This window comes from Oncorhynchus gorbuscha, linkage group LG17 (genome assembly GCF_021184085.1).
Source record: "Oncorhynchus gorbuscha isolate QuinsamMale2020 ecotype Even-year linkage group LG17, OgorEven_v1.0, whole genome shotgun sequence".
Taxonomy (NCBI): Eukaryota; Metazoa; Chordata; class Actinopteri; order Salmoniformes; family Salmonidae; genus Oncorhynchus; species Oncorhynchus gorbuscha.
The window spans coordinates 22,781,392-22,808,368 of NC_060189.1; the positions used below are offsets into that span (position 1 = coordinate 22,781,392).

Consider the following 26,977-nt stretch of genomic DNA (forward strand, 5'->3'; position numbering starts at 1 on the left):
GTGTGGGAAGACTAAATGATTGATTAGGGGAATAGGAACAGCTGGGAGCAGGAACGGAACGATAGAGAGAAGAGAGAGCGAGAGAGTGAGAGAGGGAGGGGGAGAGAGAGGGATAGAAAGAGGGAAAGAACCTAATAAGACCAGCAGAGGGAAACGAATAGAATGGGAAGCACAGGGACAAGACAAGATAATAAATGACAAAACATGACAGTACCCCCCACTCACCGAGCGCCTCCTGGCGCACTCGAGGAGGAATCCTGGCGGCAACGGAGGAAATCATCAATGAGTGAACGGTCCAGCACGTCCCGAGACGGAACCCAACTCCTCTCCTCAGGACCGTAACCCTCCCAATCCACTAAGTATTGGTGACCCCGTCCCCGAGAACGCATGTCCATGATCTTATGTACCTTGTAAATAGGTGCGCTCTCGACAAGGACGGGAGGGGGGAGGGAAGACGAACGGGGGTGCGAAGAAAGGGCTTGACACAGGAGACATGGAAGACAGGATGGACGCGACGAAGATGTCGCGGAAGAAGCAGTCGCACAGCGACAGGATTGACGACCTGGGAGACACGGAACGGACCAATGAACCGCGGAGTCAACTTACGAGAAGCTGTCGTAAGAGGAAGGTTGCAGTGGAAAGCCACACTCTCTGGCCGCAACAATACCTTGGACTCTTAATCCTGCGTTTATTGGCGGCTCTCACAGTCTGTGCCCTGTAACGGCAAAGTGCAGACCTCACCCTCCTCCAGGTGCGCTCACAACGTTGGACAAACGCTGAGCGGAGGGAACGCTGGACTCGGCAAGCTGGGATGAGAACAGAGGAGGCTGGTAACCCAGACTACTCTGAAACGGAGATAACCCGGTAGCAGACGAAGGAAGCGGGTGTGAGCGTATTCTGCCCAGGGAGCTGTTCTGCCCAAGACGCAGGGTTTCTGAAAGAAAGGCTGCGTAGTATGCGACCAATCGTCTGATTGGCCCTCTCTGCTTGACCGTTAGACTGGGGATGAAACCCGGAAGAGAGACTGACGGACGCACCAATCAAACGACAGAACTCCCTCCAAAACTGTGACGTGAATTGCGGGCCTCTGTCTGAAACGGCGTCTAACGGGAGGCCATGAATTCTGAATACATTCTCGATAATGATTTGTGCCGTCTCCTTAGCGGAAGGAAGTTTAGCGAGGGGAATGAAATGTGCCGCCTTAGAGAACCTATCGACAACCGTAAGAATCACAGTCTTCCCCGCAGACAAAGGCAGACCGGTAATGAAGTCTAGGGCGATGTGAGACCATGGTCGAGAAGGAATGGGGAGCGGTCTGAGACGACCGGCAGGAGGAGAGTTACCCGACTTAGTCTGCGCGCAGTCCGAACAAGCAGCCACGAAACGGCGCGTGTCACGCTCCTGAGTCGGCCACCAAAAGCGCTGGCGAATAGACGCAAGAGTGCCTCGAACACCGGGATGACCAGCTAACTTGGCAGAGTGAGCCCACTGAAGAACAGCCAGACGAGTGGAAACAGGAACGAAAAGGAGGTTACTAGGACAAGCGCGCGGCGACGCAGTGTGCGTGAGTGCTTGCTTAACCTGTCTTTCAATTCCCCAGACTGTTAACCCGACAACACGCCCATAAGGAAGAATCCCCTCGGGATCAGTAGAAGCCACAGAAGAACTAAACAGACGGGATAAGGCATCAGGCTTGGTGTTCTTGCTACCCGGACGGTAAGAAATCACAAACTCGAAACGAGCGAAAAACAACGCCCAACGAGCTTGACGGGCATTAAGTCGTTTGGCAGAACGGATGTACTCAAGGTTCTTATGGTCTGTCCAAACGACAAAAGGAACGGTCGCCCCCTCCAACCACTGTCGCCATTCGCCTAGGGCTAAGCGGATGGCGAGCAGTTCACGGTTACCCACATCATAGTTGCGCTCAGATGGCGACAGGCGATGAGAAAAATAAGCGCAAGGATGAACCTTATCGTCAGACTGGAAGCGCTGGGATAGAATGGCTCCCACGCCTACCTCTGAAGCGTCAACCTCGACAATGAATTGTCTAGTGACGTCAGGAGTAACGAGGATAGGAGCGGACGTAAAACGTTCTTTTAGAAGATCAAAAGCTCCCTGGGCGGAACCGGACCACTTAAAACACGTCTTGACAGAAGTAAGAGCTGTGAGAGGGGCAGCAACTTGACCGAAATTACGAATGAAACGCCGATAGAAATTAGCGAAACCTAAAAAGCGCTGCAACTCGACACGTGACCTTGGAACGGGCCAATCACTGACAGCTTGGACCTTAGCGGAATCCATCTGAATGCCTTCAGCGGAAATAACGGAACCGAGAAAAGTAACGGAGGAGACATGAAAAGAGCACTTCTCAGACTTTACGTAGAGACAATTCTCTAAAAGGCGCTGTAGAACACGTCGAACGTGCTGAACATGAATCTCGAGTGACGGAGAAAAAATCAGGATATCGTCAAGATAGACAAAAACAAAGATGTTCAGCATGTCTCTCAGAACATCATTAACTAATGCCTGAAAAACAGCTGGCGCATTGGCGAGACCGAACGGCAGAACCCGGTACTCAAAATGCCCTAACGGAGTGTTAAACGCCGTTTTCCACTCGTCCCCCTCTCTGATGCGCACGAGATGGTAAGCGTTACGAAGGTCCAACTTAGTAAAGCACCTGGCTCCCTGCAGAATCTCGAAGGCTGATGACATAAGGGGAAGCGGATAACGATTCTTAACCGTTATGTCATTCAGCCCTCGATAATCCACGCAGGGGCGCAGAGTACCGTCCTTCTTCTTAACAAAAAGAACCCCGCCCCGGCCGGAGAGGAAGAAGGCACTATGGTACCGGCGTCAAGAGACACAGACAAATAATCCTCGAGAGCCTTACGTTCGGGAGCCGACAGAGAGTATAGTCTACCCCGAGGAGGAGTGGTCCCCGGAAGGAGATCAATACTACAATCATACGACCGGTGAGGAGGAAGGGAGTTGGCTCGGGACCGACTGAAGACCGTGCGCAGATCATGATATTCCTCCGGCACTCCTGTCAAATCGCCAGGTTCCTCCTGAGAAGTAGGGACAGAAGAAACGGGAGGGATGGCAGACATTAAACACTTCACATGACAAGAAACGTTCCAGGATAGGATAGAATTACTAGACCAATTAATAGAAGGATTATGACATACTAGCCAGGGATGACCCAAAACAACAGGTGTAAACGGTGAACGAAAAATCAAAAAAGAAATAGTCTCACTGTGGTTACCAGATACTGTGAGGGTTAAAGGTAGTGTCTCAAATCTGATACTGGGAAGATGACTACCATCTAAGGCGAACATGGGCGTAGGCTTCTCTAACTCTCTGAAAGGAATGTCATGTTTCCGAACCCATGCTTCGTCCATGAAACAACCCTCAGCCCCAGAGTCTATCAAGGCACTACATGTAGCACCCGAACCGGTCCAGCGTAGATGGACCGACAAAGTAGTACAGGATCTTGATGGAGAGACTTGAGTAGTTGCGCTCACCTGTAGCCCTCCGCTTACAGATGAGCTCTGGCTTTTACTGGACATGAATTAACAAAATGTCCAGCAACTCCGGAGGCACAGGCGGTTGGTGATCCTCCGTTCCCTCTCCTTAGTCGAGATGCGAATCCCTCCCAGCTGCATGGGCTCAGACTCTGAGCCAGAGGAGGGAGATGGTTGCGATGCGGAGCAGGGAAACACCGTTGATGCGAGCTCTCTTCCACGAGCCCGGTGACGAAGATCTACCCGTCGTTCTATGCGGATGGCGAGAGCAATCAAAGAGTCCACATCTGAAGGAACCTCCCGGGAGAGAATCTCATCCTTAACCACTGCGTGGAGTCCCTCCAGAAAACGAGCGAGCAGCGCCGGCTTTCCACTCACTAGAGGCAGCAAGAGTGCGAAACTCAATAGAATAATCCGTTATGGACCGTTCACCTTGGCATAAGGAAGCCAGGGCCCTAGAAGCCTCCCTACCAAAAACTGAACGGTCAAAAACCCGAATCATCTCCTCTTTAAAGTTCTGGAACTTGTTAGAGCAATCAGCCCTTGCCTCCCAGATAGCTGTGCCCCATTCTCGAGCCCGGCCAGTAAGGAGTGAAATGACGTAAGCAACCCGAGCTCTCTCTCTAGAGTATGTGTTGGGTTGGAGAGAGAACACAATCTCACACTGCGTGAGAAAGGAGCGGCACTCAGTGGGCTGCCCGGAGTAGCAAGGTGGGTTATTAACCCTAGGTTCTGGAGGCTCGGCAGGCCAGGAAGTAACAGGTGGCACGAGACGTAGACTCTGGAACTGTCCAGAGAGGTCGGAAACCTGAGCGGCCAGGTTCTCCACGGCATGGCGAGCAGCAGACAATTCCTGCTCGTGTCTGCCGAGCATGGCTCCTTGGATCTCGACGGCAGTGTAACGAGCGTCTGAAGTCGCTGGGTCCATTCCTTGGTCGCTTCCTTCTGTCATGCAGGTGAAAGAGGACCCAAAAGCGACTTGGCGAAAACAGAGTCTTTAATCCAGTAAAGTAAATACAAACAAAAAACACAACTTTCACTCGAAATGACGAGGACAAACTGGAGACTCGATCCTGAACAGCAGGTGAACAGCAGGTGAACAGCAGGTTGCCTCGGGACGGCACTTGAACCAGACAGACTCAGACACCTGCTCACCACGCAGCATCTGAGGAAAACACGACACGACAGGGCGATACACAAACACAGCACGGTGAATTCTAGACAAGGAACCGACAGGACAGGAACGGAACACAAAGGAAGAAATAGGGACTCTAATCAGGGGAAAGGATCGGGAACAGGTGTGGGAAGACTAAATGATTGATTAGGGGAATAGGAACAGCTGGGAGCAGGAACGGAACGATAGAGAGAAGAGAGAGCGAGAGAGTGAGAGAGGGAGGGGGAGAGAGAGGGATAGAAAGAGGGAAAGAACCTAATAAGACCAGCAGAGGGAAACGAATAGAATGGGAAGCACAGGGACAAGACAAGATAATAAATGACAAAACATGACATACATGGCTGTCTCTGAGAAATGTTGTCATCAAAATGTTCAAATGTTATAATATTGAATATTGGCCATCCTGGAACCCCAAAATTTACTATCAGCATTGGCCCTAAAATAAATCAGATCCTGCTCTCTAGTAACCAGGGACACGCTGAGAGCAGCACCGAGGCAGCTTACTATACCACATTATCAGAAACAGGAACCAATCACAGTCACCTGATTATACATGTTGCAACAATTATTATGTATTTTATTTTGTGATTGTACGTCTCAGCAGGCCTCCAGTTTTATGATAATGCTCAATTTGGAAAAATTAGACCATGCGGTTTTTCTTGATTAGTTCATAAACAAACTGTGGTTGTTTGCTATAATTGCTCAATGGTGCTTTGTCAGTGCTAATGCATTTGTGGTTTGTGCAACTACGTGCAAAATCATTGCAAGTTTTATAAGGATGGATTGAGCAAGGCTTAATTGTTTTAAAAAACAAATCAGCATTTGTCACATCAAAGGGTGTAGTTCTCTCCTGAATGACTTACAACGTGACAATTCTTACTATTTCAAAGCCGATTAGTTTCATTTGTCACGTTTTGCCTGCTTGTAGTTTTGGAATATACTTGGGGAAGAAGCACCATTGCTGTTCTATAGAACTAGTTCTACGAAAGCATAGCAATATTGCACTTTAAAATATTGCAGCTGTCCAAGTGACAATATTACACAGTAAAGCCAGTCGCCCTCATCAGTGCTTCCGTATTCCATTCCCTCTGTCACTGTAACCTGTCATGATTAGATTATTCAGCATTGATTGTTCTTTTAATCATAATCCATTTAAGGTAGACTTAGCTAAATGACGTTGCCACAAGCAGCACCGGAGATATTGAGACAAGCGAGATGCAACACTTCACTCTCACACAATCACACACGGTATCTGCGCATGTGCACGGGTTCACTTCACTCTATGTACAGCGTGGTAGCCATGGGACCAAAACAGTGGAGAAGTTGGGCCTTGCGCTTCAACGCTCTTAGTTGTTGCGGAAATTGATCTACTATGCTGTTTATTTTCTGCCTCTATGTCATATCACTGAGTCTACCTTTAACATTGTCTCCGATTCATTTCAACGTGGCCGGGAAGCCAGTTACGTAGACGCTGAGATAGAGACACAGACACAGAGAACATAAGAGAGTGAGAGAGTGTGGAGTGATAGTGATTTATGTATGCACTGCTTAGCTACAGTTTTCCCCTTTCTTCACCCCCACCCCACAGCACTCACCTAGGGATGGAAGGAGCGGCAATGTGAGGGTATGGATGCTTTCATCCCAGATGGGATGGTGATTACACTAGACAGGTGTAATGGATGCTCTTCCTGTCTGCCACTTGTTCTTTAGTGCTTGGTGTTTGTATGAAATGCCGTCATCCCCCAGGAGACGGGGATGGGGGAAAACGACTCAACTAACTACAGTACCACTACTCTTTAAAAAAAGGGTTCCAAAAGGGTTCCTTTAACATCCTAAGAACCATTTTTGGATGGAACGGTTGTTTGATGATTCTTTGGAAGGCAGGCAGGATTATTTGGAAGGCAAGAAGGGTTCTACATAGAACCATATACTATTTTCCAGAATGCTCTATTGCAGGGAGAATTTGGGGAAATTGTTTGTTTTACTGTAATATCTGTGTTTTTGCATGTACATTGATCGGTTGATTCTTTTTAATCTACACAAAGATAAAGAACATACCATTTCTTTATTTTGTATTTATTTAACCCTTATTTAACTAGGCAAGTCATTTAAGAACAAATCCTTATTTACAATGACGGTGTTATGCAGGTGAATGAGGACCCAAAAGCGACTTAACAGAAACAGAGTTTATTCCAGTCTTAACAAAAAACGATTAATCCTGAATTCTTTCACTGGTAATGTCCTTCTGGTAATGGTCCTTCTGTAGCTCAGTTGGTAGAGCATGGCGCTTGTAACGCCAGGGTAGTGGGTTCGATTCCCGGGACCACCCATACGTAGAATGTATGCACACATGACTGTAAGTCGCTTTGGATAAAAGCGTCTGCTAAATGGCATATATATATATGTCCAAACAGGAATAACTGAAATCCTCTAGTCAGTAGAGGGGAACAACAGGAGATGCGACCACAGACTGCAGGTCGCTTCGGGTTGGCGCAGGCCGTAGCTGATAGAGACACCTGCTCACACGCAGCATCTGAAGAAGGCAAAAACACGACAGGGACGGAACAAGGACACAGTACAGCAAACAAGGATCCGACAAGGACAGAAGCGGAAACAGAGGGAGAAATAGGGACTCTAATCAGAGGGCAAAATAGGGGACAGGTGTGAAAGAGTAAACGAGGTAGTTAGGAGAATGAGGAACAGCTGGGAGCAGGAACGGAACGAGAGAGAGAGAGAGAGAGATAGAGAGAGGGAAAGAACCTAATAAGACCAGCAGGGGGAAACGAATAGAAGAGAAAGCACAGGGACAAGACATGACAATCTATGACAAAACATGACAGACGGCCTAGGAAAAGTGGGTTTAACTAATCCAATCTGTTAGTAATTGCTTTTATTGCACCCTTTACTGAGATGGTTGTTCCCAATTTAGATGATTGAGTTCGTCTCCCTATTCAATCTTCCCTACCCTGACAGTCATTCTGAATTCAGGTTCAGGTTGAGGGTGATTAACAATTCCTCTTGTTGGATATCCTAACTCTGGCTGGATTCCACTAGGAATTACACGTCACTTTGCAAGCCTGCATAATGTGACGTGCATGCCTGATGTGGCCTGTAAACCAGGAGATTCATAACACCACAGTGTTAGGATGTACGGTGCATTCGGAAAGTATTCATACCCGTTGACTTTTTGCACATTTTGTTACATTACGCCTTATTCTAAAATGGATCAAATATATATTTTTCTCATCTACACCCAAAACATTTCTGCAGCATTGAAGGTCCCCAAGAACACAGTGGCCTCCATCATTCTTAAATGGAAGAAGTTTGGAACCACCATGGAATAAACTATTTAATCCACTTTAGAATAAGGCTGTAGCGTAACAAAATGTGGGAAATGTCAAGGGGTCTGAATACTTTCCGAATGTACTGTAACTAGGCCCTCGAAGAAAGGCCTTATGATATACGTAATGTATTGTCATAAATAATCAAATGTTAAAGGCTAATAAGGTTGGTAGAACCGTTCATAGAGGGTTTTTAGGCAGAACCCTTCATAGAGGGTTCTACTGTATGTATAATCATACAGAGGGGGTTCTTTGAAGAACCCTCTGCAAAGGGTTCTACCCAGCACCAAAAAGGGTTCCCCTATGGGGACAAACCCAAGAATCCTGTATGGTTCTACTTAGCACCTTTTTTCTACGAGTGTACAATCACAATCTAAGCAGAATGAGAGGATTGGTTTTGATGTTCCCTCCCTAGTGATCAGTCAGATCGACATGTGGAGCGTAGGGACAGTGTAGGGACACAGTATACAAAATGTATACAGTGCATTCGGACTTTTTCCATATTTTGTTACGTTACAGCCTTATTCTAAAATTGATCAAACTGTTTTTTTCCCATCATCAAATACCCCACAATTGTATGTTGAATCAACATATTTTTTTATTTTTATTTTTTTTTTTTACAGTGCATGGAGACATACACAAGGCAACAAGGATGTTGATTTAAATGGTGCATGTTTAAATGTGACATCAATCAGCCAATGAATTAGCAGTTGATGTTTATTCATGGTTAGCTGCTCCCCCGTCAGCTCTCTCGTGGTAGGATCACCAGAGAGCTGAAGCCCCCATCATAGAATCAACAATGTACAGCTATTGTAAAGTGAATGTTTAACTAATGAAATGGCCAATTAACTGTTAAATAAGATGAAGATGATGATATAGCCAAACTACTTCTAGGTTCCTGAACTAATGCACAGTATGTACTCTGTCATTAGGGTGAACATGAAGGAGCTAAATTGAGAGGTCATCTCTTGGGGTAATCAAAGTGAAAGTGGCATGTAACCTTTTGGATCTCCTCCGCAGAGAAGATGGGATATGTGATCCATTGGTCTAGCTGCTCCCCTCCCACAGCATGAGCCATAAACCAAAGAGCAGTGTGTAGGCAAGCAGCCCTAAATATATCTTCGTGATATGCCCTCTCAGATTGAGGACACACAGACCTACGCCCCCAGCGCCTCAACACAGATTCCTCCGTGCTACCCTCTATTGTGTTTCCCCAACAGCATGCCAGGAAAGAGTGGAACGGGGGAGAAAATCAAATCTAGTCAAAGAATAGAACTGGCACAGAGTCCTCTCATAGGGTGCGGATCAATTGGACTTCGGGCTTTTACAGTGTCTGTGCTGCTGTGGCTGTAACCCCTGGTTGTGTATGGAGGGGTGCATGCGTGAGCATAGCATATGTGTGTGTTTTGACTAAAAACAGTGATGACAATTCTCAAAATGCCCTTAGTAATGGCAGGTCATTCAGGTCATTATGTCTGAGTACGTTACTTTAAGCCACTTTGACAGCATTTTGACATCTCCGAAGCTGATGCGTGAGGCTGTCCTAAGAGAGACACTGGGCTTCCGATGTTGGCATGTGTCACTACAAATCACATCATGTCTGTTTTACTGGTGTAACTCCACTGTCCTGCCACTGTTGGTCCAGCTCTCTGGATCTATACTCCACCTTGATTTAAATGTGCATATTTAAAATGTCTCGAGAATGGATAGCTGCGTCGATACTGCTTTAGATTATTTCACATATTAACTTAGTTTTACCTGAGTGTAGAAAGCAGGTAGGCTCACAGCAGAGTAGAACTAGGTCGGCTGAAGTTCCAATTTAAAGTTAGATTTACCTGTAACAAGGTGAACCAGTTTAGCCAAGTTTTATATGTTGCTACTTAAAGGAGGATAGTGTGTGTGTTTGCTGTGCATCATTTATCTTGTAGTGTTGCAGGTCCCTAAGTATCTCCCTCTCTGCCTCATTCTGTCTGACTGCTGCCCTGTCCTGTATGAAGAAGGGATGAGTGCTCCACTCTCTGTTACTTTGTCTCTCGGTCTGTCTCTCTCGGTCTGTCTCTCTCGGTCTGTCTCTCTATGTTACTTTCTCTCTTGGTCTGTCTCTCTCATTCTGTCTCTCTCGGTCTGTCTCTCTCAGTCTGTCTCTCTCAGTCTGTCTTTCTCAGTCTGTCTCTCTCGGTCTGTCTCTCTCAGTCTGTCTTTCTCAGTCTGTCTTTCTCAGTCTGTCTCTCTCGGTCTGTCTCTCTCGGTCTATCTCTCTCGGTCTGTCTCTCTCCGTTACTTTGTCTCTCGGTCTGTCTCTCTCGGTCTGTCTCTCTCGGTCTGTCTGTCTCTCTCGGTCTGTCTCTCTCGGTCTGTCTCTCTCGATCTGTCTCTCTCTGTTACTTTGTCTCTCGGTCTGTCTCTCTCAGTCTGTCTCTCTCAGTCTGTCTCTCTCGGTCTGTCTCTCTGTCTGTCTCTCTCAGTCTGTCTCTCTCGGTCTGTCTCTCTCGGTCTGTCTCTCTTGGACTGTCTCTCTCTGTTACTTTGTCTCTCAGTCTGTCTCTCTCAGTCTGTCTCTCTCAGTCTGTCTCTCTCTGTCTGTCTCTCTCGGTCTGTCTATCTCTCTCGGTCTGTCTATCTCTCTCGGTCTGTCTATCTCTCTCGGTCTGTCTATCTCTCTCGGTCTGTCTCTCTCGGTCTGTCTCTCTCTGTTACTTTGTCTCTCGGTCTGTCTCTCTCAGTCTGTCTCTCTCGGTCTGTCTGTCTCTCTGATATAGAATTCTGAATTTGGCCCTCCAGTCAGTTGATATGCTTTCAAAGTTGCATCTTGTAGAGCAGGTGGACTGACTTACGCAGGCATTCAGAACTATTTTGGGAGACACAGTATAGATAAATGACTGTAGGCTTTTCCTTATCAAATAAGATTGATTGAATGTTTTCAAAGACATCTGTGTTATTGCGTTTATCTCACTCTGCAGTGCTGAGGGAATGTAGAACAGGCATCTAAAATGGTTTTCAAGTATAATCAATCTCTGGCGTTTGTAATTGATGGTTGTTATGATTATTAGTCATGAGTGTAATGGACAAAAATGCTTAGTAAAGAACAACACACTCAGTCACAATCTGTGACTAACCAATCTGAGGACCAGGCATCTGTAGTGACCAATCAAAAGCCTTTTCTGGGTTTCCATTTAATCTAAATTTTATATTGAGCCTTTTTAACATGGTTTGAAATCCTCACTTGTAACTGGCAATTGTCTGCTGCATACAACCCTAAACCCAATCTCCCATCCTCTGTCTCTTCCAGTATGTCCCTCCAGACCTGTGCATCTGTAACTTTGTGCTGGAGCATTCTCTCTCTGTGCGAGCCCTGCAGGAGATGCTGGCTAAGACGGGCCAGAACAGTGAGGGGGTGAGTACTGTCCTTCTACCGCAGCATCCATACACACACTCCACACGTCCATACACACTCCCACCCCAGGACAGATGGCAGAGAGAAGGTATCATCACATCAAAGAGAGCCCTCTGAGAATCTACTGAACATCCCCGTTTCACATATTCCATTTAATTGATTACAGGATTTCAGGGTCGGAGAAGACTAAAATGTTGTGAAATTGTTTCTTATAATGATGCAAGCACCACCTGTTTATGTTCATTAATGGGATTAATGAGAGGAATTGGCCTATTACAGTGGCCTGGGGACCTGGTTGCTGGGAAGTTGAGCCCTCCATGAATAGTAATGTGAATGAAAGTCATCAGAAGGAAAGCGATGCCCTCTTATTGCAGCTTTACTGAAGTGGTTCTGCCCTGTGCTGCCCGGTTGTCCATTTGATTAACAATGAGGCTGAAAGGACAAATTCTCAATGCTATAATTTTCACTATAGAGCAGAATTGCACTGTAACTACTTTTGGTGTACTGTAAAACACACACAGAGAACCAAACAAGTTCAAATGACAGAGCCACGGTGTAGAATATACAGCACACACGTTACATACACACACCCGAGGCAATGGAGGCAATCTCATTGAATGGACCTTCATATAGCTTTTGCATAGCAGTTTAATCTGTGTGTATAGCTGGTCTATTGGTAGTCGTGGTCCTTCTGTAGCTCAGTTGGTAGAGCATAGCGCTTGTAACGCCAGGGTAGTGGGTTCGATTCCCGGGACCACCCATACGTAGAATGTATGCACACATGACTGTAAGTCGCTTTGGATAAAAGCGTCTGCTAAATGGCATATACTACTATACTACTAGTCAAAGCAGGTCTCGACACCACCTCCCTATCTCCTCTGAACAGCCAGTTACACTGGGTATGATAAGTATACACCCCCCTGGTTTTTCCCACATTGTGTTGCTTTACAAAGTGGGATTGAAATAGATTTAATTGTCATTGATCCACACAACATGGTTCTACATGTTTTTACAAATGAATGCAAATGAAACGGAGTTGTTGCATAAGTATTCACCCCCTTTGTTTAGACAACCCTAAATTAGTTCAGGAATAAAATATTGCTTAACAAATCAGATAATAATTTACATGGACTCACTGTGTGAAATAATATGGATTGACATGATTTCTTTATTGACTACCCCATTCCTCTGTCTCCCATACATACAACATCTGTGGAGTATGGAATTTCAAGCATCGATTTTTTTATTTAACCTTTATTTTTGACAAAGAAGACATATTGAGACCTAGGTCTCTTTTCCAAATGTGCCTGTGATCTATGGCAAGATTCAACTACAAAGACCAGGGAGCTTTCAGAAAGCCTCAAAGAAGGGCAGTGATTGGTAGATGGGTGACAGTAGCAAATCAGACATCGAATCTCTTTAAGCATGGTCAAGTGATGATGTATTAAACCACCCAGATACATCAAAAGTGGTCCTTCTGAACTGAGCTGCAGGACAGGAAGGAAACTGCTCAGAGATGTCACCATTCTGATGACATCCCATTCTCCTCTCACCTCTCTGAGATGTCAGACATTGCTGAGTTTAAAACAGCTACGGAGTTCAATGGCTGTGATGGGAGAAAACTGAGGATGGATCAATAGTAACCTAAATGACAGAGTGAAAGGAAGAATACACATATAGAAAATTAAAATGTTCCAAAACATGCATCCTGTATGCAAATCAAATGTTTATTTGTCACATACACATGTTTAGTAGACGTTAGTGCAGGTGTAGCGAAATGCTTGTGTTTCTAGCTCCAACAGTGCAGTAATATCTAACAAGTAATATCTAACAATACACGCAATCTAAAGTAAAGGAATGGATTTAAGAATATATAAATATTTGGACGAGCAATGTCAGAGCAGCACACTAATATACAGTAGAATATGACAGAATACACTATATCACTATATACATATGAGATGAGTAATGCAAAATATGTAAAAAAATTATTAAATGGACTAGTGTTTCAATTATTAAAGTGGCTAGTGTTTTCAAGTCTATGTATATAGGGCAGCAGCCTCTAATGTGCTAGTGATGGCTATTTAACAGTCTGATAGACTTGAGTTAGAAGCTGTTTTTCAGTCTCTCAGTCCCAACTTTGATGCACCTGTACTGATCTCGCCTTCTGGATGATAGCGGGGTGAACAGGCAGTGGCTCGGGTGGCTGTTGTCCTTGATGATCTTTTTGACCTTCCTGTGACATCGGGTGCTGAAGGTGTGAGAGCAGGTAGTTTGCCCCTGATGATACGTTGGGCAGACTGTACCACCATCTGGAGAGCCCTGCAGTTGCAGGCGGTGCAGTTGCCATACCAGGCAGTGATACATCCTGACAAGATGCTCTCAATTGTGCATCTGTAAAAGTTTGTGAGGGTTTTAGGTGCCAAGCCAAATTTCTTCAGCCTTCTTGCTGCGCCTTCTTCACCACACTGTCTGTGTGGGGGGACCATTTCAGTTTGTCAGTGATGTGTACACCAAGGAACTTGAAGCCTTCCACCTTCTCCACTGCGGTCCTGTCGATGTGGATAGGGGGGGTGCTCCCTCTGCTGTTTCCTGAAGTCCACTATCAGCTCCTTTTTTGTTGATGTTGGATGAGAGGTTATTTTCCTGGCACCACACTCCGAGGGACCTCACCTCCTCCCTGTAGGCTGTCTCGTCATTGTTGGTAATCAGGCCTACCAATTTGATGTTGTCTGCAAACTTGATGATTGAGTTGGAGGCATACGTGGCCACGCAGTCATGAATGAACAGGGAGTTTATTTGGTAAATCATTTATTCACTCTATTTCTTGAACTGCATTGTTGGTTAAGGGCTTGTAAAGTAAGCATTTTACGGTAAGGTCTACAGCTGTTGTATTCGGCGCATGTGACAAATACGATTTAATTTGATTTGAAACATAGCTCGACCAAGTTGCTCTCTATGCTCCTCTTGCAGGGAACATTCTAAACAGTGCCTGTCCTAAAATATCATGTTTCATGTTTCAGAGGAAGGAGTAGGGAAGATATGAACATATGATAATTTCTCATCCATTGTACTTTAGTATGACATTGCACTTTTTCCAGGTTGCAGTGGTTTACTGATCTCATTTATGCACTTTCCTGAGATGGGATTGTTGTAGTTCATTACCAGATGCAGCATGTTATATTTTAGTACATTATTAATCCAATAGATAAGAGTATATTGTAAGTGTAGAGAGAGCGAGGAAGTGTAATTACTAGATAATTTATCATCCTATTGTTCTGTTGTCAGTCGTTCTCTAATGTATTCTAATAGACAGATAATGCATTTCTGATACTGATAATGATCTTATTCGATGCAATCTTCTTTGTTAAAAGTAACGTTGCAAACATTGTCTTTTGCTTTCATTGATCAGCTGTGAAAGATCTGTACTGTTTGCATTGCTATGTTCATCCATTGTGTTCTGTTATTCTCTCTGCCTGTTAGCCTCAAGGCAAGAACCGATGGGTATGTTCACCATTCATCCCATTCTCCTCTCACCTCTCTGCATTGCTGTTTAGTCATGCTAGCAGCCTGCTCTCCCAATTTCATATGTCTCCTAGGGATACGATAGTCCCTTCAGTGAAGCAAATAGGTTCCCCACAGAATGCTAGTGTTTTTGTATATGAAAACATGAATGCGTATGCTGCAGAAATGACTGCCATTATGGATTTATTTGGTTAAACACGTGAATCAATTTTGTCACAGCACTTAGCAACATGACAAAGACAAATAGATCTGAGTATAGACGTTGTTCAATTGTTACTGCTCACATTTCACCTGATCAAAGAGAACATTCTACATCTATCCTGAATTAACATCAGAATTAACATCAGATCAATGTCAGTCTTCATTCATTCCTTAGGGGATTTAGAGTTATGTTTTAATGTTTTAAAGTCCAGAATCATTGAATTTTACCAACAAATGATTACCTGTTCAGACATTCTACACCTCAAATCAAATTTTATTGCTCACATACACATGGTTAGCAGGTGTTATTGAAAGTGTAGGGAAATGCTTATGCTTCAAGATCCGACAGGGCAGCAGTATCTAACAGGTAATATCTGACAATTCTGCAACAAAACCTAATAAACACAATCTAGTTAAGGAATGGGATGAGAATATATAAGTATAAAATATATGGATGAGCAGTGACAGAGCGGCAAAGATGCAATAGATAGTAAAGAATAGATAGTGACAGATACAGTGGCATTATTAAAGTGACAAGTGTTCCATAGTGTTCCATTTATTGAAGTGGCCAATGCTACTTTAATAAAGTCTGTAGGTAGGCAGCCGCCTCTCTGTGCTAGTGGTGGCTGTTTAACAATCTGATGGCCTTGAGATAGAAGCTGTTTTTCAATCTCTCCCGGCTTTGATGCACCTGTACTGACCTCGCCTTCTGCATGGAAGCAGGGTGAACAGGTAGTGGCTCGGGTGGTTATTGTCCTTGATGATCTTTTCTGCCTTCCTGTGATATCAGGTGCTGTAGGTGTCCTGGAGGGTGATGCGTTGTGCAGACCGCACCACCCTCTGGAGAGCCCTGCGGTTGAGGGCGGATCAGTTGCTGTACCAGGCGGTGATACAGCCCGACAGGATGCTCTCAATTGTGTACCTGTAAAAGTTAGTGAGGGTTTTCGTTGACAAGCCCCATTTTTTCAGCATCCTGAGGTTGAAGAGGCGTTGTTGCGCCTTCCTCACCACACTGTCTGTGTGCATGGACCATTTCAGTGATTTGTACACCGAGGAACTTTTCACCTTCTCTACTGCTGTTCCGTCGATGTGGATATGGGGTGCTCCCTTTGCTGTTTCCTGAAGTCCACAACCATCTCTTTTGTTTTGCTGACATTGAGTGAGAGATTATTTTCCTGACACCACACTCCGAGGGCCCTCACCTCCTCCCCGTATGCTGTCTCGTCATTGTTGTTAATCAAGCCTACCACTTTGGTGTCGTCTGCAAACTTGATGATTGAATTGGAGGTGTGCATGGCCACGCAGTCATGGGTGAACAGGGAGTACAGGAGGGGAATGAGAACACACCTTTGTGGGTCCCCAGTGTTGAGGATCAGAGGAGTGGAGATGTTGTTTCCTACCTTCACCACTTGGGGGCGGCCCATCAGGAAATCCAGGACCTAGTTGCACAGGGTGGGGTCGAGACCCAGGGTCTCAAGCTTAATGAGTTTTGAGTGTACTATGGTGTTGAATGCTGAGCAGTGGTCAATGAACAGCATTCTTACTTAGGTATTCCTCATGCCTAGATGGGATAGGGCAGTGTGCAGTGTGATGGCGATCGTGTGGTCTGTGGACCTATTTGGAGGGTGAGCAAATTGGAGTGGGTCTAGGGTGACAGGTAAGGTGGAGGTGATATGATCCTTGACTAGTCTCTCAAAGTACTTCATGATGACAGAAGTGAGTGCTACGGGGTGATAGTCATTTAGTTAATTTACCTTAGCTTTCTTGGGAACAGGAACAATGGTGGCCATCTTGAAGCATGTGGGGACAGCAGACTGGGATAAGGATTGATCGAATATGTCCGTAAACACACCAGCCAGCTGGTCTGCGCATGCTCTGAGGACGCGCCTAGGGATGCCGTCTGGGCCGGCAGCCTTGCGAGGGTTAACACGTTGAAATATTTTACTCACGTCGGCCACGGAGAAGGAGAGCCCACAGTCTTTGGTAGCGGGCCGCGTCGGTGGCACTGTATTCTCCTCAAAGTACGCAATGAAGTTGTTTAATTTGTCTGGAAGCACGACTTTGATGTTCGCGAAGGGGCTGTTTTTTTTATAATCAGTGTTTGCCTGTAGACCCTGGCACATACGTCTTGTGTTTGAGCCGTTGAATTGCGACTCCACTTTGTCTCTATACTGACGTTCTGCCTGTTTGATTGCCTTACGGAGGGAATAACTACACAATTTGTATTCGGCCATGTTTCCAGTTGCCTTGCCATGATTAAATGCGGTGGTTCGTGCTTTCAGTTTTATGCGAATGCTGCCATCAATCCACGGTTTCTGGTAGGGGAAGATTTTAATGGTCACAGTGGGTACTCCTATACACTTCCTTATAAACTTGCTCACCAATTCAGCGTATACATCAATGTTATTGTCTGAGGCTACCCGGAACATACCCCAGTCCATGTGATCGAAGCAATCTTGAAGCGTGGAATCCGATTGGTCAGACCAGCGTTGGGTAGACCTAAGCACGGGTGCTTCCTGTTTTAGTTTCTGCCAATAGGAGCGGAGGAACAAGATGGAGATTTGCCAAAAGTAGGTAGGGGGAGGATCTTGTATGCATTGTGGAAGTTAGAGTAGCAATGGTTGAGCGTGTTACTCGCTCGAGTACTGCAATTGATATGCTAATAGAATTTAGGTAGCCTTGTTGTCAAATTAGCTTTGTTTAAATCCCCAGCAACAATACATGTGTCCTCATGATATATGGTTTCCACTTTGCATAAAGTCCAGCGATGTTCATTTATGTCCGTCTTGGTATCTGCTTACAGGGGGATATACACAGCTGTGACGATAACTGAGGAGAGTTCTCCGGAGATAATATGGTTGGCAATTGATTGTGAGGAATTCTAGGTCAGGTGAACAAAAGGACTTGAGTTCCTGTATGTTGTTACAATTACACCATGAGTCGTTAATCATGAAACATACACCCCGCCCTTCTTACCGGAGAGATGTTTATTCCTGTTGGCGCGATGCACTGAAAGTCCCGTTGGCTGTATGGACTCCGTCTGCATGTCTCCGGCTAGCCATGTTTCCGTGAAACAGAGTATGTTAAAATCCCGGATATCTCTTTGGAAAGCAACTCTTGCCCTGATTTCATCGACTTTGTTAACTAGGGACTGGACATTAGTGAGTAATATATTCAGAAGCGGTGGATGGTCCGAAGCCTCACTAGAAGACCGCTCCGACACCCTCTCCTCCGGCGGCGTTGTTTTGGGTCGGACTCTGGTATCAGTTCAAATGCCCTGGGAGGTGCAGACAAAGGATCCGCTTTGGGAAAGTCGTTTTCCTGGTCGTAGTGCTGGTTATGCTGGTAAGTTAACGTCTCTCTGATATCCAATACTTCTTCTCGGCTGTATGTAATAACACTTAAGGTTTTCTGGGCTAACAATGTAAAAAATATATATATACTGCACAGTTTTCTAAGGACTAGAAGCGAAGCTGCCATCTCTATCTGCACCAACCAACTTAAGACATACAATAGTGCCCTACATTACATGTATTATAAATCCAGAAGTCAGTGCATTGACATTTAGAAGGATAAAAATAACATTCTTATATTTGTGAAGTGAAGCAACCCCTAGACAGGCTTGCCAGTCTGTTTCTGCTTTATAACAAACTTATAATAATTTATTAAGAATTTCCATAATTTGATAGATGGAGCTTCATACTAATTGAGTCGAGTTCAAAGATAAATGGACTTTGTCAAAGCTGCAGCCTAGTGACCACACTAGACTCCCAATGTAGGGGAATTAACTAATCAAGCCCCATTGGTTCTGCCACAGCTGTGTGAACTGGAAAAGCTCTTTGGCAAGAGATCATGCAAAGCACAGGCTGACTGGACCTTCATGGGAGTTTACTGTCCCTTTAAAGCTTAGTGAGACATTTTGTGAAACTGTTGGTTTGCGGTAGCTAAGCTGCTTTCTAGGTGCCACTCTCACCCCTCTTGCATTTACACTTGTGTATTAACTTAACATGACTTGCTCGACTAGTTCAACATAACCAAAGGGAAGGCCATGGGTTAACCAGTATTGATGTCTGATTGTAATCATACAGTGTACTCTAATCACTGTTTCTCCTCGACGGACTATCCTCTCTCCAAGGAATGACGTGGAGACGGATTCAGATCCGTTTGAACACTACAGTATGTTACGTCTCTGCAAATTCTCTCTCCTCACATGTATCTTTTATCAATAACCCGTAGCTCTCCGTTCCTCTATTCCTGCTCTGAAATGTCAACGGAGGAAACACTGATGGTAGTTGAATGCTGTATGTCATGTTTCAGGACTCAATAGTCTGTCGTGGAGCTGATGAGCTACAATGAGGGTATCGACTCACAGAAGGAAGAACTTATTCATTTATTCAGCTGGTCTCAACGTATATACAGGGGTTCCTCAAAGTGGAATACGGTCTTATTAATGGTATTTTGGACTAATATTGTGTGGGTTTGAGGGTTATCAGTCTCATAGATCTTGTAAACGGTGAAAACACAATGCTCAGAAAACCATTGAGTCAGCTATCAAACATTCATTCATCACCATTTCAGCTAGTGACCCAAATTGAGTTTGGAGTGAAGCTGTTCTAACTCATCCAAATAGAGTGCTGAACACACTTGTGATTTCATCACTTTGTTGACGGGGTTTTGGATCAAAGTTCAAACAATCAGAGTCAGTGACTGAAGTGCCCAGGATAAGGCAGGGTGAGGCTTATACCCTCTGGCAGGGCGACGTGCGCAGCGGTATTTCAGTACCACCTCTTTGTGTCAGTCTGCCTCTGTCCCCCTGGTGGCTGCTGGGTAAACGCAGAGGGGTGACGTGCTGCTAAAGGTCACACTTCTTCAATTGATGTCAGCATGTCATATCCCGGCAACAGCTGTGGGGGTGAAATCGCCCCACCCCATCTTTGATCAGACTTTTCCCCTTCTGGGCCAGATGGCCAGGGACACGACAGTAGGGACACTATGGACACCAGGGACACTAGGAACACTAGGGACACCAGGGACACTATGGACACCAGGGACACGACAGTAGGGACACTATGGATACCAGGGACACTAGGAACACTAGGGACACTAGGGACAGTGGAATCTGAACCTGTCAGAGCTTTGGATGGTGTGAGGTTAGGATAAGAAATGTTAAGAGCTGGTGTAGTTTTCTCAGGTTGTGTTGTGGAGAATGCAGCTGGAAATGCCTGATGCCTATTAGACTCTCCCCCAGGAAGTAGAACAGCCTGGCATGGTGCTGGTACTGCTGCAGTCTATATAACCCATGGCAACTGCATTGAACTGGAGACTATTGTCTTAGCAAATATCAGCGTAGATAGATGTTGCACAGTTTGTTTGGACTAAGAGACACTGGCATGCAAGATCAAGTACGTTACAAATAAGTTCTTACACAGCACGTCACCATCTGTGAATGACCGACAAGGACTATACACAGTTTACTGTGGATAGGACAGACAGAGACCAACTCAGACAAAACTTACAGCACATTCTCAGTAATGTAACTCTCTCTTATCTTACTGCTCCATAGAGGCTCATAAGAAAGGTGAGTAACACAATGTTGCCTGAAAAAAGTAGGGACAGGTTTGCAAGCAGAGCCCAAGTCCGTGATGTTACATCACTCTTACCCCTATGCATCTCCTCAAACCACTGTGGAACCAGAGTGGAACCCGTTTGTGTCTTTCCTTCCTAGCTCTCTCTAATATCACAAACCAGAGACTTCTTACTGTAACAAAAAGTCTCTGTTACCGACTCATTAGAGGCAGAGAGCTCTCGCTCTCGTTCTCTCTCTCCCAACTCCCATTCCCTTCACCTGTAGTCATGTGATGATGATGATCTGTATTCTGCTCCATGAATACAGGAAGCAGTCGTCTCCCCTGAGTGGCACGTCTGACTGCATGCCTTCAGTATTGTGTTGTGGACAGTAGGACTGTCGTCCAAGAGGAGAGGACAGGCTGACAGGGGAAGGCTGAGTCAGTCTGTGGCCCCTGCCTTGTGTGAGATCACCCCTGCCTTGTGTGAGGTCATCATCATGAGCCAGAGTCTTGGTTCTCCCACTATGATGCAGATAGATGCAGATAAAGAGAGAGAGGAGATTGAGAGAGCGAGAAGAGTGAGAGAGAGAGAGAGAGAGAGAGAGAGAGAGAGAGAGAGAGAGAGAGAGAGAGAGAGAGAGAGAAAAGGACAGAGAGTGAGTGGCCACAGGGGACATTCTGTCTGACAGTGTGTCTTGTGTGTGATGGGTGTTGTGCTGTCTCCGCAGGCGGCCCAGGGGGGCGGACACAGGACACTTCTGTATGGACACGCTATCCTCCTGAGGCACTCCTTCAGCGCTATGGTGAGAGTACACCACCCGCACTCACTCATCCATTACCCAAGAAAAATGTATTGTTTTCTCATTACTCCATGTGTTACTGTTTCATAGTTACGACAGTTTATCTGAAGATTTGATGCACGTGTCCTAGTGACAATTGTTCCAGTTCTGAATGTGACACCGGAGTTGTGTGCCTCTTTTGATCAGCTCTTTTATGTTGTTTTGATGTCTATCTATCCGCTCCAGTATCTGACCTGTTTAAAGACATCAAGGTCACAGACAGATAAGCTGTCCTTTGATGTGGGGCTGCAGGAGGACTCAACAGGTAAAACCTTCCACTCTATCTGTCTCTACTCTCATTATCACACAGTCACTCTCTTAGCTGGGATTCTGAGTGGGACTGACTCATGGGATTTCACCTGCCCCAGTGTTCATTTCAGAGCTCCTAAGCACTGCACGAAAAGAGGGACTTTCGGTTCGGATACTGTAAAAAATGTACCACCTTTGCAGAGATTTTGTGTCAAGTCATTTATTCCATAGGATATCTCTGAAAACATTCCAAGCAGCTTGAAATAAAAGGTCTTAGATATGCTCTTTGTCACGATGTCGAGGCTCAGCTAATTTGTCTCATAGAGATGTAAAAGATGGTTTGGCTGTCCAGGTATTGGAAAGCTGGTTGCTATGGTGCTTGCATGTTGTGCTCGCGCGCGTGTGTGTTTGTGTGTGTGTGTGTGTGTGTGTGTGTGTGTGTGCGCGTGCGTGCGTGCATATTGGTTTCACCATTGTAATCTGAGTTTCAATCACCTGTGTATGTAGATCAAGGAGTTGTAATCACCATTGTGCAGGCATGTGTCCCCACCAGTGTCTCTCTGTGTTCCTGCAGGTGAAGCCTGTTGGTGGACCATCCATCCTGCCTCCAAACAGAGATCAGAGGGCGAGAAAGTGCGCATCGGTGATGACCTCATCCTCGTCAGCGTGTCATCAGAACGATACCTTGTGTGTACTCCCTCAGTCTATAAACGTCTTATTAAGAATAGTTTATATGATAGGCTATTAAATGTTTACAGCCCCATTACACTGAACCATTATGCCATTCAATCCAGTAGGATGAGCCATGAATTGTAGATCTCGGACTGAAGGTGTCTGCCTCCCACACAGCTCCCTCTGTCCAGTAAAGAAGACTAGATATTGGGGACATGAAGCTAAGAAAGAGCAGGAGAAGGCTACGTACGGAGAGCAGGGAGGGAGAGAGCAACACTGTCAAACTGAATACCCTATCTTACTCTGTCCCCTATCCCACCTTTCATACACTGTGTGGCCTGGCAAACCTTGCTCCCCTGTTCCTCATCAGGCCCATCTATGACCATCTCCCAGACCCCTCTGTTATTCTACTGTGTGGGCCTCAGGGCCTTGTGGCATGCTGTTCCTGGAAAACATCTCCAGCATGATGCAGGGAGAGTGTAACAACAGCCAGCCCAGCCAAGCCCATGTTTATGGGAATTAAGCAGGGATACGGCAGCTTTCACTGGGCTAGAGGCCCACTTTCATGTGACTGTTACTGCCACAGCTCCTCTCTGTGCTGCTGTCACCAGCGAGACGCTAACCAGGCCTACAGCACCTTCAGGACCAGAGCTGGAGAGTTCCCCTGCGGCACTGCTGCAGAAATGTCCCATGCACGGGCATGCCAACATACACACCTCAACCCACACACACACATACACATACACGCACGCACACACACATACAGACACACACACACACACATACACACACATACAGACACACACACAGCCCACTAGAAACGGGCAGTCCCAAGTTCACAGTGCTGTTGTCTCTCCAGTGCCAGCTTCTCTCCAGGTTGATGAATGACTCTAAATCAACTGCAGCAATAGCTTGCATGCACGGACAAACCTCTGAGTTGTAGCCTGGCTCAATGCCTTGAATCAAACTGTGTATTTGACATGGCTCCTGCAGTATAGGCCAACGGTAGTTTATGTCCCATAACGTAGTTATTGATGGTGTGTGTAACATAATGTTTCTCTGTCCCCAACAGCACCTGTCCATCTCCAATGGCAACATCCAGGTGGACGCGTCCTTCATGCAGACTCTGTGGAACGTCCACCCCACCTGCTCCGGCAGCAACGTGGAGGAGGGTATGTCCAACTGTTAGTTTAGTTTCACTGCTAAACTGGCTTATAATGTTGTTTGAAATGTATGGGTATCAATGAAAGGTGCTGTTAATCCACTCTCCTATAGGTTATCTGCTGGGTGGCCATGTGTTGCGTCTGTTCCACGGTCATGATGAAGTTCTGACCATCCCAGGTTCCGACCAGAGTGATGAGCAACAGAGGTAAGTCACTCAACTGGGAAACAGCTGTAAGACTAAACGCATTGAGTCTTCAGGAGTTAAAGAGCGGCTGCCTTTGAAAATCAGCTAATCCCTTTGAAAAACAGCCTATGTGGCATCGATATGAGTCAAACAGTTATTCTGGTGTCAAAAGGTACTACACAGTCTAAATAGGATAATTCTGGACATAAAGTCAGTCTCGTTTAAAATGGTGTTTGGCACATCCTTGCATCACAACGGGTAAATGAAGGTTGGGTCCGTTTGCCCACTAACGTGGGGTGACAAGCTGTGGTGATTGCTCTCTATCCAATAGCATAGACAGTGCGACAGACCTGCTCAAGCAGCTCCGACTGTTTACATAAGACACGTCGCGTTTTTTAAAACTTGAGAAATACCCCACTAAACACCTTAGTTTGATGTAAAATTGCCCAACTTAAACATCCTTGGAAAAACGTCAAAATGATCTTAGATTCTTTCTGGGGACTATGAGGAAGTGAAATAAATATGTGTCCGTATCTACTGTGTCTCATGGGAAATAAACACCATTAACCAAACGTGGAATCAGTCAGGAAACACACCTCCAAGACTGAGATCAACTTTTTCTAACGAGCAACAGAAAAACACATGTGCCAATTGGCTTGTTAAGTGACTCTTTTTTCCTTAGTCTTTTGTGAAAGGGGCCTAAAATCGAACTTGGTGGACCTGGCTGACTGTTTGTTTTGAATTCCCTGTGGGTCCAACAGGTTGGTGTCACTACTCAGTCTGACACTGGGTCTCAGGAGCAGGAAAAATGACCGCCCTGCTGTCTATAGTCGCACAGCGCTAGCGCTGACAGACAGCAAGGTAGCAGAGGGATATGGCACACAAGGCCTGAAGTGGGTCGAGACAACAGTAGCAGAAGCCCACAGCAACGTTAACATAGCCAGTCACCGAAGACGTGTGAGATGACCCTTTGTCTTCCTCTCAGTCAAACAGTCTATTTTTAGGACGGTGTGTGTGGGGAAATAATTCGCTGAGGATTATATATTGGTTGTCAGTTTTGGCTTTGCCTTTAGTCATGTCCTTGAAATTTAATAGAGGAAGCATTTTTTTTAAAGACGCAACATTTCAGGAGGTCCATCAAGCCTAGTCCAAACTGTCACCAAGGGCCATGAAAGATTCCTTTTATCTTTGGAGCCAGTCCCCCATATCAGTGATAGACAGTGTTGCTCTCAGTCTCCGTTGGTTAAGTGGGTGGCCTCGATGAAAGATGTGCTGTGTTGCCGGGAGGGTAAACAGTATGGTTCATCTGAGGTCCCAGTCTGAGTATTACCTCCTGTGAGCTGATATCACTATGACTGTAGGGAATAAAGCAGTCAGAGATGGTATCCTGTTAAAGTCATAAAACATGACTTTAGGACCATTATGAGCCTGTGGCAGTTTTAATAAAACATTGCAGAGATCCAGACATGTCAATCTCATGCTCCTCTCGTGTCCCCAGGATAGTGAACTATGAGACGGGGAATGCAGGAGCGAAGGCCAGGTCTCTGTGGAGGCTGGAGCCTCTGAGAATCAGGCGAGTTCAGCTCTTTTTATCCTCTCCGTCTTCTGTCTATATGTGTTCTCTCTCTCTCTCCCTCTGTCCCTCTGATCTGTCTCTGATCTATCTCTTTCCTTCTCTCTCTTTCTCCCTCTGTCCCTCTGATCTGTCTCTGATCTATCTCTTTCCTTCTCTCTCTTTCTCCCTCTGTCCCTCTGATCTGTCTCTGATCTATCTCTTTCCTTCTCTCTCTTTCTCCCTCTGTCCCTCTGATCTGTCTCTGATCTATCTCTTTCCTTCTCTCTCTTTCTCCCTCTGTCCCTCTGATCTGTCTCTGATCTATCTCTTTCCTTCTCTCTCTCTCTCCCTCTGTCCCTCTGATCTGTCTCTGATCTATCTCTTTCCTTCTCTCTCTCTCTCCCTCTGTCCCTCTGATCTGTCTCTGATCTATCTCTTTCCTTCTCTCTCTCTCTGTCTCTCCTCTCTGTCCCTCTCTGATCTGTCTCTGATCTATCTCTTTCCTTCTCTCTCTCTCTCCCTCCCTCTCTTCCTCCCTCCATCTCTCTCTCTTCCTCTGTCCCTCTGATCTGTCTCTGATCTATCTCTTTCCTTCTCTCTCTCTCTCCCTCTGTCCCTCTGATCTGTCTCTGATCTATCTCTTTCCTTCTCTCTCTCTCTCCCTCTGTCCCTCTGATCTGTCTCTGATCTATCTCTTTCCTTCTCTCTCTCTCTCCCTCCCTCTCTTCCTCCCTCCATCTCTCTCTCTTCCTCTGTCCCTCTGATCTGTCTCTGATCTATCTCTTTCCTTCTCTCTCTTTCTCCCTCCCTCTCTTCCTCCCTCCATCTCTCTCTCTCCCTCCCTCTGTCCCTCTGATCTGTCTCTGATCTATCTCTTTCCTTCTCTCTCTCTCTCCCTCCCTCTCTTCCTCCCTCCATCTCTCTCTCTTCCTCTGTCCCTCTGATCTGTCTCTGATCTATCTCTTTCCTTCTCTCTCTCTCTCCCTCCCTCTCTTCCTCCCTCCATCTCTCTCTCTTCCTCCCTCCCTCTCTTCCTCCCTCCATCTCTCTCTTCCTCCCTCCCTCTCTTCCTCCCTCCATCTCTCTCTCTTCCTCACTCTCTCTCTTCCACCCTACATCTCTCTCTCTTCCTCACTCTCTCTCTTCCTCCCTCCCTCTCTCTCTCTTCCTCACTCTCTCTCTTCCTCCCTCCATCTCTCTCTCTTCCTCCCTCCATCTCTCTCTCTTCCTCCCTCCCTCTCTTCCACCCTCCATCTCTCTCTCTTCCTCACTCTCTCTCTTCCTCCCTCCATCTCTCTCTCTTCCTCCCTCCCTCTCTTCCTCCCTCCATCTCTCTCTCTTCCTCCCTCCCTCTGCTCGGATTCACCTTGATATTTCAAGATGCTTTGAGTCATTTTGACTTTTTGACCCCAACTATTTGTAGTCTTTCAAAGATTCCTTTCCTCTCCTGCACTTTCAGATCTGGAATGTGTCATCCATGTGTCATGTGCTATTTTGTTTTGATCTGAGAAACTGGTTAATGTCTAGTCATAGGAATAATACTGTAAGTGCCTAATTAGTTGTTTTTGTTGTTGATATAATTCTGTGTGTG

At 45.8% G+C, this 26,977-nt stretch overlaps 1 protein-coding gene across 1 annotated transcript in view; it reads left to right on the top strand.

Moving 5' to 3' along the window:
* The window catches only part of LOC124001573 (ryanodine receptor 3-like), a 170,997-nt gene that overhangs the window by 46,273 nt on the left and 97,747 nt on the right, over positions 1–26,977 (top strand). The window contains 7 exon segments of the mRNA XM_046308480.1: positions 11,326–11,430; positions 21,452–21,526; positions 21,749–21,827; positions 22,386–22,498; positions 23,556–23,655; positions 23,759–23,852; positions 25,330–25,404. Of these exon segments, the coding sequence (XP_046164436.1) occupies positions 11,326–11,430; positions 21,452–21,526; positions 21,749–21,827; positions 22,386–22,498; positions 23,556–23,655; positions 23,759–23,852; positions 25,330–25,404 (641 nt within the window).